Source organism: Egretta garzetta, unplaced genomic scaffold (assembly GCF_000687185.1).
Source record: "Egretta garzetta isolate BGI_Z169 unplaced genomic scaffold, ASM68718v1 scaffold16, whole genome shotgun sequence".
Lineage (NCBI taxonomy): Eukaryota > Metazoa > Chordata > Aves > Pelecaniformes > Ardeidae > Egretta > Egretta garzetta.
Genome location: NW_009260022.1, coordinates 4633607 through 4647788, shown reverse-complemented (window position 1 = coordinate 4647788; position 14182 = coordinate 4633607). Strand labels below are relative to the sequence as shown.

At 44.8% G+C, this 14182-nt stretch overlaps 1 protein-coding gene across 4 annotated transcripts in view; it reads right to left on the bottom strand.

Moving 5' to 3' along the window:
• Nucleotides 1–14182, bottom strand: part of MAP3K20 (mitogen-activated protein kinase kinase kinase 20) — a 94945-nt gene that overhangs the window by 8482 nt on the left and 72281 nt on the right. For 3 of the 4 annotated variants that reach the window (XM_035896283.1, XM_035896281.1, XM_035896282.1), the window contains 4 exons: nt 13473–13503; nt 13213–13352; nt 11901–11963; nt 10799–10891 (listed from right to left, as the gene is read on the bottom strand). In XM_035896283.1, the coding sequence (XP_035752176.1) occupies nt 10799–10891; nt 11901–11963; nt 13213–13352; nt 13473–13503 (327 nt within the window). The remainder of the gene's footprint in view (nt 1–10798; nt 10892–11900; nt 11964–13212; nt 13353–13472; nt 13504–14182) is intronic. The other variant, XM_035896280.1, reaches the window with a different exon arrangement.

The window sequence follows — 14182 nt, the reverse complement described above, 5'->3', positions numbered from 1 at the left end:
GTCACAGCCAGTGCTGGCAGCCAGCCCCAAGGACACCTTCCCGGTGAACCCAGGAACAAATGACCAGAGGGTCTGTGAAACACTGTTAAGACAGTCGCTCAAATAACAGGCAAGAGGATGAGCTGGTTATTACAGCTCAATTATTTCAGATACTGAGTGCCCAGCAAGGCACTGAGCACCCTCAACTTCTGTGCACCTCCAATTGCACTAGTAATTATAGGCAAGCTCAGCTTAGAAAATAATCATAGTGAGGCTAACAGACCAAAGCAATGAAAGAGATCCTTAAATAATCCCGTGAGCTGAACATGGGGCCAATACCCGACACTTTGCACAGGTGTGAGCCTGCAGAAGCTGATGGCTCTGGCAGCATCCTGCAGGACAAACCGCGTGGGCTGAGTGCTGGGACCGGGGTTCATGCCTGTGGCCAGGGAGGCTCCCACTGGGGACTGGAGACTGCCTGTCCATGGTGCAAACCAGCCAACATTTGCTGGTGTGCCTGGCAGATGCTTTGGGCGTTAGACACTGGCCGGTGCACTGAGCTCCCTCAAAAATCCTAAAGTCCTGTGAGGGACAACAGGGCTGCAGTGAAGCAGAGTGTCTCCATCTCTGTGCAGGCAGGAGGGGATCTGCCCTTCACGGACACAGGAACTCCTCCAGACATGCCAGGGGTTTGGGAGGGTCTGTGTCCGCCGCACGCTGCCGGCCGGGCAGGTGCGGTCTCAGCGTTTGCGGGAGGCAGTCTTCTCAATTCTGCTCAGAAAATGCAAAAACTTTCAATCGGGACACAGATGGCCGCTTGGGGCCAAGGGCTTGCGTAAGCAGTTATTTGCACACACAAACGTACAGCAGCCTAAAAAGTATCCGTTCGCACATGCGATTATCTGCTAGTGTTTGCACGTGCATCTCTCATAAATGTAACGTAGGAGCTCAGCCCTCAGAAGTCTCAAAGCTTTCAATCAGGCATTGAATTGGCAATTCCAAGATAAAAGAAAACTGGAGTATAATCATTTCTGAACCGCAACAAGAAATTATGCTTATGAAAGCATTTGGCCCTGTGTGTCCATCTGTCCCCATTGAAAGCTTCTGCGTTTTACGAGCAGAGTGGACGTGTGAGTTGGTTTTCACATCACCCTGGTGCGAGTCTGAGCGATGGGAACTGCGGTCCAGCGGTCAGGGCACTGGACCAAGACTCGGAGGCACCGAGTTCAGTTTCCAGTTCTGCCATCGGCTTCCTGCGCAACCCGATAGAGGCACCGAAGTTGCCCTGCGCCTCCATTTCCTAATCATGGACTGTATCTCTTTGCATGTCTTTTTTCTGTCCTGCTTTTTTGGGTTGTGAGCTAACCCAGGGTTATGCCTGTCTCTTCCCAGGTAGGTACAGCGCGATGCATTGGCCCTGATGTCAGCTGAGGACCGTACGTGCTCCCTAACTGAACAGCAACAGCGAAGCAAGCTGTCTTTGACTCCTCCTCGCCTCTCAAGCTGTGCTCCTCTCCCTGCCCACACTGTCCTTGTTGCCAGACTTTTCTGCAGGACCCCCTAAATTCATGCTACCTGGATTCCCTACTGCAGATTGAACCCCAGGTTAGAGAAAAGATGCTTGACCATGTTTGTAAGTTTTACAAAAACACCTGAGCCAAGGAAAGAACAAAACATTGACATAAAATACTATCCTCCAGTTAATTCAGTGCATCTCCTGCCGTGAGACCAGTGCCAAGCACCTGAGAGCCAGAGCCACATCTTGTGCCAGGGCTCCTGTGCCTTCACGACTCAGGACTTTGTGCTGTTCACTCACATCTCCCTACAGACCAGATCTGACAAACGTGAGCTCGTTTTAATAAACAACATAAATCAAACAACCACCTCTAAAGAAAAGGCTGACAAGCTGTGTAAATCCAGGGTCTAGCAGGCGGTGGGCACCTGCCAGCACCCGGCCCCTCGCCGGATCCGCCGCGCACGCAGGAGCCCTCTCCGTGCGGTAACAAATCAGGCTGCCCTACGCAGCTGTGGATGCACGAGCCCTGCACAAACACCGCCTTCCCCGGCTCCGAACTGCAGCTTCAGAGAAAGGAGTACGCTCTCCCGTCCTTCAAATCCAGCCCCCAAACCTTCGGTCCTTGTTGGAGTCCTCTGCAGCCACACCACGCAGGTACCAAAAGGGCAAATTACCACACAAACATACCCTCTCTGGTCACTCAAAACTACGCCTCTCGTTTTATTTGGGAAGGTTTTCATTTTGCATTATTGTAAAATCATCGGTGGAAAGGGGAAAGAGAGAAAGAGAGAGAGAAAGACAGGGAAATAAAGAGAAGAGAGAAAGGGAAGCAGAGGCTGGGAGAAAAAAAAGATAGGAAAGACAGAAGGAAAGAAGGAAGGAAGGAAAAGGAAGGAGAAAAGACAGCAGGTAGGTGATTTCTGAATCAAGGCACTAAGAGAAGTAGTCTTACAAACTTGGTAACCATTTTGTTCAACCACACAGTAAATAATGTGAGATGTGTGTGCTGCAGAAAGGGAGATATTTCCCTGTTTTCCCATCAAGTTCTAGGTTCTTATTTAGCAATGAATAGGAGAGACATCCTCGGCCACTTAAGCAAAGATTTGGCTAGAATAACCAAGTATACGTATTTAAATTCTTTGATGAATTGGAGCCATAAGATTTCTTGGATCGAGGCTACATTTATTCCAGGTGTATGTGGGAAAATAATTTGGAAATGGCTTGTTCCAAATGTCTGGTTGATAAATATACTTACACAAGTCCTTCAAAGAGATTTCCCTGGACATCAAGCATTAAAATACCTCCCACTATTTACCTGCTTGATTTTGATTTAAATAAAGAATTTCAGCTTTTTGTTTTAAAAAAAAATACCTAGTTTCAGAACCAAGAGGCACAACCAGCAAAACTTTGTATGAAAAAACATTTCCGAATAACACTTCGACAAAGCCAATAAATCAGCAGCCTCTGCAAATGACTGTAGAAAAGAAAAGCAAATCGCACATGTATTTTGAGCACTTCTCCTCAGCTTCGAAACAGAAAATAAGAACACTTTAAAAATTAGGTCTCCAGCTTACTGTGGCGACAATACTCCTTTAACCCCATATGCATTAATGCCTGCGACAAAAACCAAAAGGGAAATTAAAAAAGATCAGGCACAGGCTTTAAACAACAAACATGTCTCCTGCAACAACAGCTTAAAACTCGTGCTGGGGAGATGCCTCATTTTTCAAGGAGGCCCAAATCCACGATTTGTCTTAAAATCGGTGGTTGCAATAAACTTTCTTTTTTTTTTAATATTGAAGAAAAAACGGAAACGGCATTGTAGCAGGCAACTGGATATTAGAAGAAAAGTAAGACGTAATGCAAGATGAAACAAATATGAAAAAAATGTTGGTCATGCTGGTACTAAAAGTAGTAGCATGTTGATGATTTCGGTCCCCAGAAGCTCCTTTACATTCTTAGCTATTATCTATCTCAGCTGCTGAAACCTGCTGTTTTAAAGGCATTAGAGTTGAACATCTAGTGACAGCACTTGGGTTATTTATCATTATGTATCACCCTGCTACACTATATTTTATTATTCTGGATTTAAAGGAAGATAACACAATTATGGTTAATTTGCTTCTCTTCTTTATATATATAGTGTCATGACCCACCACGGCTTTGTCCCATGAGATATTTTTAACCAAAAAGAAATCCACAAGAAACTCTCCCTAAAAATTCCATTAATAACCTCTTGTAGCGTGTATAGGTTGCAGGGTCTGGAACTAAGAATGTTTTAATCTCTTCAGCAAAACAATGTCTCATAATGATGTACAGGACTATTGCTGCACTGATGAAGAATCATACATAATTCAGCACCTTTCACTTGGCACCACTGTGATATCCTCATTAGCAGTGGCTCACAGTGGCTGTCAGATGGTGTCCATGCGAATGCAGGCATTATATTGTCTTTGAGATGTGCAGCTGCTTCCATGACACTGCCAGTATATAAAAACATGACGCCAGTTTGTTTTATTTAGTGCTAAACCTTCCAGTTTGTAAAAACAAGGCTGACACAGAGCCTGACATGAGGCAGTGAAAATAATTAGCTCTCATTTTCTCAGCCTCCTATTTCCTTCTCCCCGCTGTGTTCTCTTTCCACTAAACCACCACATGTCAGTCGAAATGGGAGGCAATTAGTGGGCTCATTTCAGTCCCCACAACTGTGCTGAAAAGAAAGTATTTATGATGGCACAATGAACAGCTGAAAGATTAAATAACATTTGCCTTTTGAAAAGAAAATGACTTCTAGCTAAATGGGCAATTTTTGATTATTCTCAAACAAGCTTAGAGTAGTTGGTTTTTAAAATACAAGAAAGGAAAATGAGTCATTTTTAGGTGAAAGAATCAAATAAAACTTGACACAGTAATGCAAATAACTGATGTTTTATTGCAAAATATGTAAATGTGTTATACCCTTAACAATGGCTGGTGTCTCAGGTCAGGGCAGGCTGTTGCCAGCCAGGCTCCAGTGAGAGAAGGTGGCTCCACCGCCGGTTTTGTTTCAGCTGTGCAGGCAGAAAAAAACAGGGGCGGAGGGGAGGCCTTCCGAGAGAGATGGTCTTAAAATGTACAGAAACAAAGCAAGTGAAAGATATATTTATGTTATCAGTTGCCTGGGTGCCTCCTCCAAAAGCTGGAGCCCTGACTCCTCCGCGAGGCAACAGGCACTGCCTGGCTGCTGGAGCTTCGCCTGGAGAAGCACGAGGCCTTTGTACCACCTACGCAGACCACCCGGCGGCACCAAAAATATCTGTCCCCTGACAGTGCCTTTCTTTCATATCCAGCGCTGCGAAGCTCTGCGCCGCCACGGAGGGGAACATAATGGTAAATACTGGGTGCTGCTACATGCTGGGGGCTGGTGCCCCGAGAAGAGCAGGTTGCAGCAGCCGAGATGGAGAGCTCTGCGATAACAGTGGTCCTGAGCCTTGCCATTAGCGTTCACCAAAAGCTGCCCTTGCCATGTGATCAGAGGGGACTGCAGGCATCATCATCCACAGGAGCAGCCCACTTGCCACAGTGGGACTGTAAAGGTGGAAGCATGAAAAACACCAGTCCCTTCCTTGAGGGCTGCGTGGGTGGCTTCCCGTGCTGTCTGAGCCAGCCCGGTCCTCCAGTGGCATTTCCCGCGGACCGCTCCTGGGAACAACACACTGGAGCCGTGCAGGCACCACCTCCTCACTGACAGTGGGGCGGCACACGGAGGCTACAGCTCACACACGGGGGCTTGCAGCCCTGCGGGACATCAGACGTGGGGACAAGGGTGCTCAGGAGCTTGGGAAAGGCATGGCAGGGCTGCTGGACGTGTCCTGCACATGCCAGGGACAGAGGCTCCTCTTCCAGGCTTTTGTCTGGAGAGGGCATGTGCAAAGCCTACGGACCACTGGGAAGCCGTCCATGCTTCTGCAGACAACTCCGTGACTGAGGCTGTACGCGTGAGAGACAACGTGTGGAAGGCAGCAAGTTAATTCAGAGTGGCCAAAGTATAAAAATAAAGCTTGAGATTAAAAAGTCTAGAAAGTCAAGTGAGCAAATTACCTAGCTGAAAAGTCTATATGCCTCTTCAGGATTACGGAATCCTTTCTGATGGGAAACCCTGGCTCAGCACTGCCTACACAAGGATTTTACAAGGTGTTGGCTTGAGTTTGACCTCAGTTACACATGCATGCTACAGCTGGAGCAATCCCAGCGGAGGTGATGGAGTTAAACCAGCTCCACCTTGTGTAAAAACAATACATGGTCCAGAAAAGCCTGTTTGAAAGAAAATCCAAGGAGCTCAGATCACCTGCACTAAAATTTCTACACTCTACCACTGACCCACCTCCTCAGCAGACTACATTAACCAGTTCTTAATGGTGCTGGTTATATTTAAATGTGGCTGTGGTTTTATTTTACAGCTTAAGTGGTGTTGGTTTTTTTTCCTTCACAAAGTATTTACCCCTTTACCGACTACTTATTAGAATAGGAGCAAATCTATCACGCAAACACAGCTACTCTGATTCTTGCATTAACTATTAGCCTTTAGTAGTGAAAGCACTGTGCTTTGAGATGTAATTAGAGAGAGAGGCTTTAGAAGATGAGGTTTTGAGATAAGGTTAAGCAACCCCACGTTAGAAGTCATGGTACTTGCAAGTATCTTGCATAGGAAGGGCCAGATAAAACCAATTCCTCCGACACCTTTATTTACTGAAGTGGGTTAAAATACCCACAGAGCATGGGGAACATGTATGACTGAAAAACTACAAAACTGGAATTTTAAATCTTAGACCTTGGCCCTTGCTTTATTTTTTGCCACATTTGCAATGTGAAGAGCAGGTTACATGGCAAGTTAAACTGGTGATATCACATCTGTCTTAACTAGGAATTATTTTTAAGAAAGTAAAGAAAGGTTTTATGAGTGCTGATGCAGTGGGAGGGTGGACAGCAAGAAGCAGCAGGAACGGTCTCAAGCACTTGTGAAATTGCAGTCCAGTTACAACAGCTATTTCAGTACTGGTTTGTCTGGTACTGCCTGCATTTCGCCAACCTGGGTTTCTCCACATGAAGAGTTGGTCACAATGTCTCTCTAAAGTAGCCTTAATATTATATTCACTTTTGCACTACACATTTAAATAACAGCATTAAAATATATCCCAGTTTGGATATTCAAGGCTAGAAAATAGTTCACACAGTTAGCAGATGGTTTTGAAGAGGCTCTGCTCCTTACCTTGTCAAATGGAGGGAGAGGTAACTGGGGAAAAATAAGGCAAAATGGTGAGCCAGCTTCAAGGCTTTGTGTTTGGATATAGGTCAGATTGTGCCACACTCAGTAAAAAATGAAAACATTCAAAGGCATGGTGAAATCTGCCCTTTTGAGGACCAAAACTAAAGAATGGATCAACAGGAGACAAAAAGACTGTGAAGCATCCTTCTTAAGGGGTTGGGTGATTCATCAGTGCGGAGCCGACACAGCTCAGACACCTTTCCCTGATTGGGAAATTTTAATGAGCCACCTAGGATGAGAAAGCCATTGAAAATTCCCTCTGCAGTTCTGTGAATCAGCTCAAGCCACAATTGCCAGGGTTTGTTTTTTTACCCTCTTTGGTGTCTTGGAGTTAATTGGTGTGTGTCCCCTTTTTTTTTTAATTTGTGGAAAAAATTAATATAAAATGTCTAAATCTATCACCTTTCGGCTCAGTGGGAATTGTGTACAGAAAGGTCATTAAAAGGAAGTGAATGGAAGTAACCACATAACTCGAACCACAAGAGTTGGAAAAGAAACCTCTAAAAGCCAGGTTAGCTTCGCAGCGCTCACTCCTGATGCATTCGGAGAGCACAAAGGTCAACTGAGCTTTCATCACCTCCAAAGATGCAGCTAAAAAGGGAAGGAAACTGTAATGAAATGACTGCATCTGTCAGCTGGTGGAAACCAACATAATCCCACTAGAAGATGCAGTTTAAATTAGACAACAAATCCAAGGCTGGTAAAGTTGCATACTGGGAAGTCAATGTTTCATTCAGCATACAGACAAGGCTGAACATTCAAATGCCACCCTGAAGTATATTCATCAGGATCCTTGCTAAAGGGTGCTGCCATTCCTAAGGCCCTTAAGTTTCTGCCTGCTTACGGAAAAGATGCCCTGGCTGTGCCGACAGGGCTCGGTGCAGTGCCAGGGAGAGGACACCCGCGCCCTGAGGAACCATCTTCACACCTGAGACGGTGCTTGTGCTCTGACTAGCCAAATGCATCTGAATTAACCTGAACCCCTCAAATGGTTTCTGGGCCCTGGACCAGCTCATCCAGCACTTTTATGCCCTGTGGCATTGCGATATGTCGCGCTGCACGCTGAGGCTGTGCTCACACCAGAGCTTTACTTCGGATCAGGAGCGTACTTTTGTCCCACGTGTCTGTCCTGTCCCATGCTTTGGCAGAGCATGTGGACGGGCTTGCTTCCAGGTACAACCATGCCAGAAGACGCACTACGATAACTAACAGGAACTCAGCCTGGAGACCAGCGCAGAGCCAGCCTGGGGTAAAACCTCCCAGCCTGACCTGCTCCCCCGTACAGAGCCCTTCCTGCTGCGCTGCACCAGCTCCCAGCTGAGCCTAATAACCTCCCTTGATGTACACAGTCTACACATCACTCGGGGAACACACGTTCTCAGCTTGTAACCCAGATTTGAGCCTCTTTTTCCTCATGGCTAAAACAGGAGAAATGCTTCTTAGCTAGGCAGCCGGTTATAGGGACTGATTAGGGTAAAGTTGCTTTGAGAAATTTATTTTTAAACTGATGTAGGACAGCTTTTTAGCTATAAAGATGGTGGAAGGTACGATCCCAAGTGCTTCTGCTGACCCAGTTTTACAGGAAGAGGCACCACTCTTTTACAGAAATGGGACAGTAAAAGAAGTTTAATCCCTTCGATCCTGGTTTACCCGGGATCTCCAATTCATTTTGGAACAAATCCAGGTGGCAGCAGTAGTTGGCTTAAAGCAGCCTCTAGGGGAGCTAGAAGATTGTATCCAGGGATTTTCAAAGAAGCAAGCTAGCCAAATTTTCTGTATTGTATGTACCATACCAGTCTTTGCTAGTGTTATGTTTAATGCAAATTACCTCGCTCACGTTGGCCCTAGCATCCTGCCCGAAAGCTCAGTCGCTCTACTCCTCCCAGGCCACTTTTTAAACTCTCTTACCTGCAACATCTTTAAAGGTAGATATGAGTTAATAAGCAGATCTTGGACGGAAGTTTCCAGCCCAGACAAACTCAGGTGACAAACTGCGCATTCCCTGGAGCGGCGTCAGGGACATGGGTGCTGTGGTGGGGCGGATGCCAGGGCAGGCATGCCTGGCACGTGCCCGTGGCTGCAGAGGGAATAGCTTCCTTAGGAAAGGGGCCTGGCAGCACACAGAGCAGAGAAAACCAATTAGGAGGCCATGGGGAAGGCAGGACCAAAAAAAAAAAAGGGGTCTCAGTTGGCACGTCAGAAACCTGCAAAGATTATGCCGGCACTACGCAGGCCTGCTAAACTAGCCCCATCCCCCCATAACAATTCAGCTTCTGTCCCGTAGACTTTGGCACGTCTCATTTGTTGCAAATTTTACTGTCACAGCTAAAATACCTACTTGTCCTCAAACTCAGCAGGCATGAGTGAAACCTGAATTTCTCTCCAACACTCAAGAGGTCTATTCACTCCTTCTCTTGCTGCTGAACTAGCCCCCCCCCCCCATAACAATTCAGCTTCTGTCCCGTAGACTTTGGCACACTGTCTCATTTGCAAATTTTACTGTCACAGCTAAAATACCTACTTGTCCTCAAACTCAGCAGGCATGAGTGAAACCTGAATTTCTCTCCAACACTCAAGAGGTCTATTCACTCCTTCTCTTGCTCTTTCTGGGGGGAGGTTGCCTACCTCCCTGCACCACAGCTCACAACCCATGTTGGAAATGGAAGGGAGCTATGAGCTATTTCATGGACCTTTAGTTCCTTGCAGAGTTGCACATGGGAGGGAAAGATGCACACCTACAAAAAAGCAGCTGTACAGCATCATAAGCTACATGCATTCAAGAATACTGAGACAGTCTAAGTAAATCACGTAGTGATAAAGAAGATTTTCATAGGAAAAAAAAGTGCTTAGGATAAAAGAAACAAACAAAAAAAGGATATCTCCAGACAAAAAGCAAAAAGCTTTTTCAAATTGATGAAATGATTTCAGTACGAGTCCAAGTTCCTACTAAGTACAAACCTAAATGCTTTCTCTGTAAGCACCACCAAGTACAGAAATCAAGAGACTTCTGCAAACAATATGCCCTGAAAGCAAAGCAGCCGGATAACACAAGATGAAAGTCAGCCACCCACAAGTTTAGGGTGGACACACAATGCAGATTTGTCAAATACAAAAGGAAACAAATCCTGCTGTCACAACCCCTGACTCTAACTCAGAAATGCTTTGCACACCATTTCCACATAGATGATTAATTCTAAAACCCTTGAACTCAAGAGTCCGTGGCAGGCTGGATAAAGAAAACAAAAAGCATGGGACAAACCTCACTCTTGAGAAAAGACGACGTGGTGGAAATGCTTTGCTGGAACATCTGGAGTTGTCAACGCTCCCGTTACACAGCGCGTAACGAGAGATCCTTGAACCAGCTCGGCTTGGAGCTGAGGTTTGATTAGGATGTGGCATGCTGGTAATTGCCTTTTACCAGCCGCTGCACAGTAGTTTTGCCATCTGCAATGTGCTGTACCTACCCCTCCCTCCTTCCCCAGTACTGTGAGTGACCATAGTCGCCACCAGGACCAGTCCCATCCTCCCCAGCCAGCAGCCATGCATGCCACCTATTTTCCAAACTCCTCTCAGTTGCATAAAAAGATGCCACCTTTCTGCCGAGACAGAAGTAATAGTCTGTCCACTAACATCAGGCGTACGGCATTGCTCAACTGTGAATTGGGTTTTTTTGCATAAACGGATTGTTATTTCACACCCGTTGGGATAAAAGGAACAAAGCGAAAGCCTGAATTACAAAAATTATGGTTAAAAAAACTCTTCACAACGAAACAAAAGCTTTCAGTTAAAGCTTTCTGTGCCACTCTTTTCTTCCTTGCCCGCTCTGGGGTGCGGTTCCCCATCACTGATGCAGCCCCATTTGCCACCTTGACATTTGGTCAGTACTTCCCAAAACAAGAGGATTCTCACAGCAAATTATCTTTTTGTGTCCAGAAGATACTGGACCCTCTGGGTAGTGACTGCTAACCAAACCAACCAATCTAGTGCTCCCAGCTTACCTTTGGACCGTTGCCCGGCTTCAAGTGATAACCAAAAACGAGTTCAAGATTCACTACTTTCTCTATGTTTTCTTCGGCTCCACCTGCAGAATCCTGCCAAAAAAAAAAAAAAAGGCAAGGTGAGACTCAACCTCCTGGGAGACAGGAGCAAGGCTTTGGTGGTAGAAAGGATTTGCCTTTCAGATGCTACAAGTCTGGCAGGCAGCAGGAAGGAGCCATCCCTCTGCCCCCATCACGCTGCTCCAAGAGGGGCCAGGGCTTCTGCATGGGTCTACGGCACGCAGTGGGTGGCATCTGGGGGATGCTGCACGATTTCTGCTCCTGGCCAAGCTGCTCCGGCGTGGCACAGTGCTGCTGCGAGCATCGTGGCAGACACTGCCATTGGAATTGCAGCCAGCACAGCACGGCGATGAAGCCCCGACTTTCATTTTCCCCTTTGGGGAACAGAGTTTCGCTGTATGCAAATTCACTTTTAAGTGGATTTCACTCTATAGCTGTGCAATAAATTATGACTCAAAAAAGCTACTTCAGGCTTTGGGGTCTAGAATTGCTTGATTAGCTCACCAAATTAAATCAGGCAAATACCTGCTCTAGCAGCCCCGAGGTTTCCAAACACCCTCTCCCTTTTGCATGGCTCTTGTTACTGGTATCAGAAAACCAACAGGTTAACACAAGGGTGACCAGACATTATAAATCATCCTTCCCTCCTGTAACATTAACAAACTGAGAAACGATGGGCTCATTCTGGGCCAGGGGTCTGCCATTCTTCGGTGGTGAGCACTCAGCGGCACCAGTTTAGAGGAATGGCTCTTAAGAGCAATTTCTGATTAATGATGGCAAAGGAATCGCAATCAGTAGTCTTTTAATTTACTACTACCAGTTCCCCGATAAAATCTTAGAGCCTCCTTGAAAACAACTTTTATTATCCTATTAATTGTTCTGATGTGACCCATGGCTGCTATTGACCCTCCGCATTTGTCACAACCCTCTGCAGGAACTACTGCTTTGCCCTCCTGCAAACAGTAGGGAAGTTGAGACACGAGAACAGTAAAATATTCATACCAACACGAGAAGCACTTCTTATATAAAGAATGAGACTTGCCTTAATTAATGGTGGAAAATGAAACAGATTTAGGTAGTCATGGGTTAACTTCTCAATAGCAGTCTAGAAAAGAAAATCAACAAAATCAGATGAGAGTTATTCAGTATCTCATACTGCAAATATCAGCACAAAAACCAGCACAACTCCACATGCACCGTGTTTTCCACTGTGGATGCATTAGGGCATGTGAGAAGAGTTTAAAACACAGCCTGTTCTGGAAACTGTCGTGGTAGATCGTCCCCATTTCACATTCAGAATCAGATCTGCTTAATCAGAGAAAGAGATGTTTGGGGGTTGTTTTGGTTATTTTTATTTACATTCAATCAACCCAGGAAGCTGCAATCTTTCATTTTGGGCATTATTGACTTTATTAAGTTTCAATAATTTTCCCTGTAGGAAATGTAAATTAAATATATCAGTAATGGTGTGTGGCATGGAAAAACGGCTGATGAGCAAAAGGGGAATAAATCTGTGTGACTTATGAAGCTAAATATCCAGGACTGGCAATTAGAATATGAATATCTCTTTACTAGTAAACTGTGATATACAATCATTGAGACCAAACAGAATTATAGCTGCTGCTTTTAGAGAAATCCTTTTCCAAAGCTGACTGCCAGGAAACTGAACTCTCCCCTATGGCTACAGTATTAATGCTATTACTGCTATCGTGATCATGTTTTCCAGACCATGATTTTCTTAACTCATCACAAACAGATATTTAAAATATCATGAAACAAAGCTTTAAGAGCAAAGCAACCTGGCCATCAACCAGCTTTAAAGCTGTCTAAATGGAGTTTTGTTAGTCAAACTATGTTTTAAGCTGCAGATGAGATGTGAAAGTTGAGAAGTTCAGAGATTTCAGTTCAAGTAATTGTTTTCATATCTGCTCCTCCCTCAGCTAAAGAGAAATCTTTGGGGATAACTCTCTCTGAAGGTACAGTTCAAGTAATTGTTTTCATATCTGCTCCTCCCAAATCTTTGGGGATAACTCTCTCTGAAGGTATCCAAAGCTTTCTGCCAGGAGAATGGCCCTCCTAGGCGAATCGTTAGCAGTACAGACCATCCAGACCACAGGAAAACCAAGAACTGCAGAGGAGCATAGACCAGAGCACATTTTCATGCCTCATGAAATGCCTAGGTTGCTTTGGGTTCTGGATCCATACGGACCTTTAACCCTGGGGTTTTTTTATACCAAATGTGTTCTCTATTTAGCTTTGTATCTTTTTTTGTTGTTAATACTACTGAAAACCCGTAGACTCCTTAATATTCACACTCTAACCTATTGCAACATTCAACATATGCTGTTAAATACCTTTAAATGGATAATGTGTCCTCTGGAAACAATTCCCATGTCCTTCAAATCCTCTTCTTCTAGAAGAAGCAAGCGTTTCCCAGTGATATGATGTTCCTTAAACAAGGTAGCATATAGACTCATTTCACCAGAAGCATCGCCTTAAGATAAGAGAGGTTATTCAGAAATCCATAGGGTGCTTTATTGGAGGGAGAAAAAGATGAGCAAACGTATCTATACTCATAAATGTGAATATTAAGGTACATAGGAATAGCTTTTACCTTTTCTAGTAAGTTGTTGCATCCAGAAAAACTGCAAAAGAGAGGAATCAGTCTTGAAGTTCACATTCAAAATTTTATACAACAGTTACTTGGAGTTCACAAGTAACAATTCTTTTTCAAAACAAAATTTTAAGGTATTTCTAACTTTGGGTTGAAGGACTCAAGATTCACCAATGCAAGTGATTACTTTTATTTAGTTTTTTAAAACTGCCTTCTATTTTGCAGCCACCGTCCTCAGTTCATTGTTATGAAGAACAACAGAAATGACCGAAGCAGAAGCTTAATGATCCGTCAGATGCTAAAAGGGCTGAAGTTAAGGAGCCAGGGCTATTGACGGCTTTTGCACGGGCTTCCCAGACAGTTCTTCAGTAAACGTTAGCTAAACAACCCCAGGATGCACAACAGACAAGGAGGGTGCTAGATGAGACATCAAAATCACTGTGACACATCACTATGCTGAAGATAAATCATTGATGTTTCTTGATTAGCCTTTTAACTGAATAAAAAGGTAAAAAAGACTCAATGCCATTATTTTATATGAGAGATTCCATACCCCTTAAAAACCCCTTAACTTTCTTTCAGTTAATTGCCATCCTGGTGGCACACAGTGGGATAAAGCCTTCAAACCCGTTTTTGTCCTGTCCATGGCAGGTCTTGCTTAGACAGCTCTTGGGGCACTTCCATATTCCTTAAATGATCATCAGGAATGC